The sequence below is a fragment of the Vigna unguiculata genome, chromosome 7 (assembly GCF_004118075.2).
Source record: "Vigna unguiculata cultivar IT97K-499-35 chromosome 7, ASM411807v1, whole genome shotgun sequence".
Lineage (NCBI taxonomy): Eukaryota > Viridiplantae > Streptophyta > Magnoliopsida > Fabales > Fabaceae > Vigna > Vigna unguiculata.
In genome coordinates this window covers 414518-422454 of record NC_040285.1, presented here as the reverse complement: position 1 = coordinate 422454, position 7937 = coordinate 414518, and the positions used below count along the sequence as shown (strand labels likewise).

At 32.5% G+C, this 7937-nt stretch overlaps 1 protein-coding gene across 1 annotated transcript; it reads right to left on the bottom strand.

Annotated features, from left to right (window-relative positions):
* Positions 1-1215: 1215 nt before the first annotated feature.
* Positions 1216-3132, bottom strand: LOC114190113. The gene is made up of 2 exons (XM_028078883.1): positions 2453-3132; positions 1216-2384 (listed from the first exon to the last, which is right to left on the bottom strand). Exons 1-2 carry the CDS (start codon positions 3049-3051, stop codon positions 1400-1402), a joined length of 1584 nt encoding a protein of 527 aa, XP_027934684.1. The 5' UTR covers positions 3052-3132; the 3' UTR covers positions 1216-1399.
* Positions 3133-7937: the final 4805 nt, after the last annotated feature.

The following is a 7937-nucleotide window of genomic DNA, read 5'->3' as shown; positions in this document are numbered from 1 at the left end:
GAAAATTCTTTAATTAATGTTTTGATAAAAAAGTCCACTTTCTCCAATTAATTCCTAAAAAATAAACAAAATAAACAAATAATAAACCTCATTTGCCACGTGCCAAGTATTCTTATTTTGATTCCATCATTTGACAACAAGCATACCATAAACGTTATTGTCTATATAGGATTTGATGTATATGTCCAATTTCAAATAAAGGATAGAGAAGAATGTCAAGAGTGTAATTGGAAGAAGACAACGTACCAATACTATTGAAGTTTGAAGAATGAAGACAGAAGATAAGATGTGCAACTTAGAAAAAATTAGACCATAATATGTTTTACTAATATATATATATATATATATATATATATATATATATGAGGGTACTTTTGTGAATTAATGTTTAGCGGGTACGGGTATTCACGGTACAGATACTATGATACCCGTACATACCCCGTTAATATGCGGGTATCAAAAATACCCGTACCCATGGGTAGCGGATATCTATTTTTAATATTTGTTTCCTACCCGTTGCGGATTTTATCCACTAATATCCACGGGTGCAGATTTTTTTACATCCCTTCATATGACAATCTTTGTAAATTTAATGAATGTATTTGTGGACTGTAGTACAAATTTCGCTACATATAATCAATTAATTGAAAAGCTTTGAATTGAAATAGAAATTCAAATCAGCTTTGAATTGACATAGAAATTCAAATCCACTTGTAATGTGAATTCAATGAATTAAAAAGATTAATCATGATAATTTTTTTATTTAAGTAAAAAACATAATTTATACATAAAAAATATAATTTGACACTTCTAAATTTTTTTTTTTAAGTTTCATCACTGATTGTTAGGTTTGTATGTTAATGGGAACATTTAGTATATATATATATATATATGAAGTTTATAATAAAACTAAAATAGAGCAGCGAATGAAAGCACAAGTGACGCGGAGACCAGCAGCAACGATGTAAACACGGACACCTCCACTAGCAACGTGAACGAGAACCCTGACAACAATGGGATGCCAACCCTAGTAGTTGCATGAACGTGAACCATGAGAACCTAGCAAGCAGTGATGACGACCCAAGTACATGTTGCAACATGAGCAACAATACTGCACTCAATGGCGGTAACAATGTGGATGGTTAGAGGAGGGTGGAAGAAGGTGAAAACGAGAGAGGGAGAAACACAAATGTAGTGCGTTCTAGAGAGAATTATCATTATGAAATGCTTTGTTGAACCAAACAACACACTTCTATTAATTATTAAGCCATTAAATACACATACAAGAACGGAAAACAAACATCCACACACACTTATTTTACAATAGGAAAGAAATGGAAGCAAACATTGGCTACAGAAGCCTTATTCTTATCATATTACCACATCTGTTTCTTTTATATCAAAGCTCATCATGCTGATCAGGGTAAGGTTCTTGATGATCAGAGTGAGAATGAGCATCAAGTCCTTTATTGTCGCGAGGCAGAGTGCCCTTAAGACATGGCCAAAAATCGAGGATAGGCTTCACATCACCTATAAGAGTGTCATCATATGTACCTGGGCTGAATTTGATTCGCCCATACTTGTCTCCTTTGAAAAGGTAAGCTTCAGACTCCACATGAGAAGCATAACACGCATCGATTCCACTTTCAAAGATCGTACCTTTCAGAATAGGAAACCCATCACCGATGTTGCGAATGCTGCCAACAAGCTGCTTTGAATCGTAGGCTATGCGAACATACTTATTGTTCTTGAATAAGTAAACTTCTTTGCCTCTGGTTGACCTAAATGCAGAGTCTATACCATTCTCAAACACAGTGTTTTTCAAGACTGGAAACATGGCTGCAATTGTCATAGGACCCGACAGTATCTTGTCATCCATAGTTCCTGGAGCATAGTCAATGTAGGCACAGAGATTGGTGGAGAAGATATATGCTTTGCTAGCTTCAGTATCGAAGGCACAGTCTATTCCATATTCTCCAAACGGCGTATCAAGAAGTGATGGAAAGCCATCACAGATCAAACGCAGATCAGTGAGGATCTTATCTTTTGTGTCTCCAGGAGTGTAATACACCCGCACATACTTATTTTTCAAGAAGAAATAAACTTCATTTGGTTTTGATGAACGAAATGCAGAATCTATGTAACTTGGTACCTCTACAACTTTAGTAGTATACCAGTCAAGAACAGCATCGTTATCAGCTTCCAAGACCAGTCTTTTCTCTCTGATAGGCGGATAAGTTTCTTCTGGTAGGTATCTGTTGTCACCGTTATCATCCCTGTAGTAGTAAACAGGCATAACAATTACTACTTGATTGTAAGGAGCGGACTCTGGATTGAAATTCCTGTTTATGATCAATCTTGTTTCTCTCCGTAATCTCACATACCTGCACACAGTATAAGTTATTGATTGATAAGATGAGTAGTTGATTATAAAAATAGCATGAGATAGAACCTTGATCCGGCTTCACGTGTTGCTGTGAATATGAGACAGGATCGAATGTACTGAGGAGCAATGCCTCCGGCAAAGCAAACCTCAGCCTGAGAAACGTAGGAGTATCGATTCCCAAGGGTGACAGCGACCCAAATGCCACCAGGAGCATAAACTTCATAGCGATAAAACTGAATCTGAGAGCCTGGTGGGAGGACCTGGGTGGAAGGGGTTGGTTGCCATGCATTGTTGAGAGTGGTGCTCACAAAGGCGTGTGTTGTAGTTGGAGGCCTGTTTGAATCAAGAGGAGCACCTGCATGTTGAATGAAGTGAAGCAGATCATAGTAAGTGTTGTTGGGAGTTTGTCCCTGTGGCCATGCTTGGAAGCCATTAGCAAAGATCTCTTGGTAGGGCCTTCTGTCCCAACGATACACAGGGCGACGGATATCAAGATCTAGGTCACCTGTTCTGTATACAACTTCTGTCAAGTTTCCTTGAACAACGTTAACACGGTTCAGATTCTCCAACAAATTTCGAGCTTCAGCCAAATCTTGTTGCCCTAGAGGCTGTGAGAATTCTGAGGAACATCCTCTGGAAGGATCATTTGGTGGAGGGAATGACATATTTTTGTTCACAAAAGGATGAATAAGATAGATAGATAGAGTTGAAGGGAGAGATATGATTTGGTTTGAGAATGCTTACATTCCTCTCAGAGGCACCTATTTATACTGTCATGGAGTGGGAATTTTCTTCCTCGGTATACTGAAGCTACCGTGAAAACAATTATTTCTACGTAAAGCATGTGACAAATGTGTTAATTTACATGCATATGCAAACGTGTTATTCTCAAGTTGAAAGGGACGACCACAAAGTGCTTTTCTTCCAATAAATGGCAAACGTGTTAATTTACATGCATATGCAGAATTTTATATCACGGGAGCAAATTTATACAATAAGAAAATATTTCATTATCAATTAATTTATTAATTCAAAATTTGTGATTATTATAGTGAGCCATTTAAATATTACTGTTATATAAAAAAAATTTAGTATTGTTCAGAACATGCTCTTCCGGATAAGGTTAAAGGATCGGGTTACACGTAACCTAATAAAAACCGACAATATTCTTTGGGTGTCTTCCTTAAATAATTTGTTTTATGTTATTAGTTCATCTTAAATAAAAGGGCAAAGGTATTAAAAATTTTGGATACTCTTAATCGTTTCTGGGGCTGTGGCTTTTGGGGATAAGGTTAGCATGTATCCTAAAAGTTGTAGATTTCCTGTTATTTGGTCATGATGCCAAGATTTAGTATTTATTGTATAAGTTAATTTGTATAAGAATTAGAGTATTCTTAAGTGTTCTTTTTAATTTATTCATTTTTGTTTAAAAAAAAAAACTAAATTGGAACACGTAAACAAATGTTATCTATAATGTACATGTGCTTTTTGTCATCACATAAACCAATGTTATGAACTTTGGTGGCTTCTACACTCTTATCTCATCTTCCAATAAATTAATACTTTACTGTCTTATCTAAACCGTGCCGTTTGCCTCATCACATAAACTCTATAAGTTGCTCCATTCGTGCTATCATAGGATATTTTAATCTGTAATATATAAATAAACTCGATAAGTATATGCTGAATAATATTTTTCTAATATTATAACCTAAAATATTATATAAAGGATATCGTTCATCTTTATATATTGAAAGAGTATAAAAAATACTACAGGAATATATATATATATATATATATATATATATATATATATATATATATATATATATATATATATATATATATATATATATATATATATATATATATATATATATATATATATTACTGATAAAAATAAGTAAAATAACTTAAAAGTATTAGTCCGTATAATTGATTTAAAAATGTTTTAGTTTTATTTATTTAAAATCTCTTACTCCTGTCTTTGGAAAGTCATAGAAAAAGGACTTCATGCTCGAAAGGACGATGATATTTTGATATTTAAAATTGTTTTACTTTTGACTTGATCTTTTACTTCTTATTACTTTCATTTTACAATACAAAAATTATTTTTGCAGTGATAATTATCTTGGTATAAATCTGAAATGGTTGTTAAATAGTTTCAAAACAATTTTTAAAAGAGGTCCACATGACATAGAAAATAAAACTAATTATTAAATTGTATTATAAAATTTAAGATAATTATGGAAAACTATATTATCCCCTAAATTGAATGTAGTCGGCAGTATACGCAGTAGACAACCGGACAAAATTGAATGCTGGTCCAAAGCACGCGCAACACGTGAGAAAACAAATCATTTAGGACAATGATATTGTTTTAAATTTTTTTTTTTTAATAATTATATACAATAAATTTTAATACTTCAAAATTAAGTTTTTATTATTTTATTAGTAGATTTAGTTTATAAAATTGTCTTATAGTTGTACTGTCATTTGATATTTTTTGAATGATAACTTTTAATTTATAGCAGTTGGATTAATACAATAAAAATAATTATTGAAATAATTATTTCTTCTTAAATAAAGGGCAAACGTGCTAAAACTTTTGGATATTTTTAGTCGTTGTTGGGGCTGTGGTACTTGAAGATAAGGTTTAGAGAGGGGTAACAGGTAACCTTAAAAACTACTAAATTCGAACACGTAAACAAATGATATCTAACTAATTGTGCATGTGTCGTTTGCCATCAACATCAATGTTATGAGCCTTCTGGTCTCTACACTCTTATCTCAGCTTCCAATAGATTAATACTTTACTGTCATATTTAAACCGTGCTCTTTTCCCACATCAACTCTATAAGTTGCTCCATTAATTCATACTATAAAGGATATTTTAATTTGTTAATATAAAAATATAAATATATGCCGAATAATTTTTTTTAATATTATAATTTAATATATTAAATAAAGAATGTCGTTAATCATTATATATGGAAAGAGTATAAAATTACTACAGAAATATATATATATATATATATATATATATATATATATATATATATATATACTACACACTTTTTATTTTTTATTTATTTTAATTGTTTGGTTTTCATGATATTCATTCGCATCTCCAAACTTATTTTCGTCTTATCATAACATTTATGTAATTATTTTCAAATGATGTATATCAACTAAATATTTTTTATGTCTCACGTTTAAATATTTCTACTTCTTTTTAATATTTTTATTTATTGTATATTTTCTTTTCGCATGAGATTGTTTAACACTCTCAATTTAAGTCTTCAATAACATAAACATTTCATTTTCTAGGTAATATAAAAAATTTATCTTCTTTAATAATTTTTGTTTCATTTGAAGACTTTACGGATTTGGATTTTACTGACCTGAATGCATGTGTGGATTGTATTATAGGCAAACAAACAAAACACACAAAGAAAGGAGCCACAAGAAACACTGAACTTCTTGAAATCATACACATTGGTCTGTTTGATGTAAATTTCTTCAATAGAGTGAAGTACTTCATCACCTTTATTGGTGATTTTTTGCATTATGGACAACTCTATCTACTGCATGAGAAATATCAATCAGTGAATGTCTTGAAAAGTTTATATAAATGAAGTTGAAAGGCAATTAAATAGAATTGTTAGAATCATAAGGTCAAATAGAGGTAGTGAGTATCATAGATGATATGATGAAAGTGGACAACACCCTGGTCCATTCGCTAAGTTCCTTGAGAAACATGATACTTGTGCTTAATACACAATGTCCAACATACCATAACAAAATGATGTATTAGAAAGGCGTAATTGAACCTTCAATTTTGTCCTTCAATTTTGTTAACATTGAAGTTTTTTTCCTTTTAAGAACTGCAACTATTTATCAAAATATCTAACATACATCCCCACTTAATCTATCAGTACTCCCCACATAACTCATAAGTAACTTATGGGACTTTTTTTCATGCCCACCATCCAAATAAGGTGATATTGAATTTAGTGGTAATGGAAATCCTTTTTGTCTTATATTATGTTCACATTCAACATTTTTTGTTTGCATTAAAGTTTTTTTTTTTTAAGAACTGCAACTAATGACCAAAATATCCAACATAACTTCACTAGTGCAGATTTGACATTTTATTTTGCCTTATAGGCCTCGGTTATAGCAGAACCGAAACCTATAAGGAGGCGGTGGCATTTTTGCAATTTCGTCCAACTATATTGCCTCGGGTATCTGAAAACTGGTGCAGTAAAGGGACTTTAGGCCTCGGTTACAAAAGAACTGAAGCCTATAAGGCAGCTCAATAAGCAAAATTTCAAAATTGTCACCAACGTCAACATTTTTTGCCTCTGGTGTTTAGGGACCAAAGCAGTAAAGGGACTTTAGGCCTCAGTTATTAATTGAACCGAGGTCATAAAGTCTGTTAAATTCCCAAATCGCGAAATCATTTCACTATTCATTGTCTTCTCACAACTCTTTGTGCGCAAAACCCTATTCGCTCTCTCTGTCACCACCATTGTCCATCTCTGCCGCCCACCAACTACAGTTGTTGTCCGTCGTGCGTCGTCACCTCTGTCGCGCCATCCATTGTCACCGATTAAATCATCACCTCTCGCTACTGGTGAGTTCGAAAAATGGGTTTCCCTTCGTATTTTGTTTTTTTCTTTTTGCGTTTTTGATTCGTTTGTGTTGCTTTAGGGTTCACAGGTTTCGGGTTCAAAACACACCATTGTTCTGTCACGAAGAGACACCATTGTTGCAACTGTGTGGGCTAAGTGTGAATCTGAGGCATTAATTGTTGTTATGAACCTAGTGGCTGTGACTGCTGTGAATGAGGTAGCAACAAATTTGACGAATTTTGTTGTGATTGTAATTTAATCCATTAGTACTCCACACATACGTCATAAGTAACTTAATCTACACAGATCAAAGAATATGCTAACAGAACCTAAACAATGGAAAACTAAAAATGCATAGATGTTCATGTGTGAAGACGCATGGAAAATTCGAGTGTGACCAAGAAAAGGATGGATGAACAAATTAAAGATGCAAAACAATTTGAATAAACATCAATTAAGTTTAGAAATTGAAATCATACAAAATATCGAGTAAAATGTAAAATCCTAATTCGTGAACCCTAAAAATTAACGATTAAAAGCACAATTGCAAAATTATATATGATCATCCAAGAAATTGGTATGGAAACGAGTCAAACAGTTCAAGTATTCATTTTAACATGATTAGAAATGAGAAAAAAATCTAAAAAACAATGAAAAAGAAAAATCGAAGAAGAGCTTGTTGTGATGAGGAAAGCTTGGAGTGCGTGTTTGAATTTGGAAAAAACTTGAAAAAACAATTTTTCCTCTTTAAATTTTGACCCACCCACAGGTGTGTAGGTTCTCTTTTTCATTTTTATTAAACTTTAAATTACAAATTAAATGCCACGTAAGTTAGGTGTCAAAATGAGTTTACTTTTGTGTCTATATATCATTTTCGTTTCAAAAATCAACTCTGCCAAAATATATAATTGTTC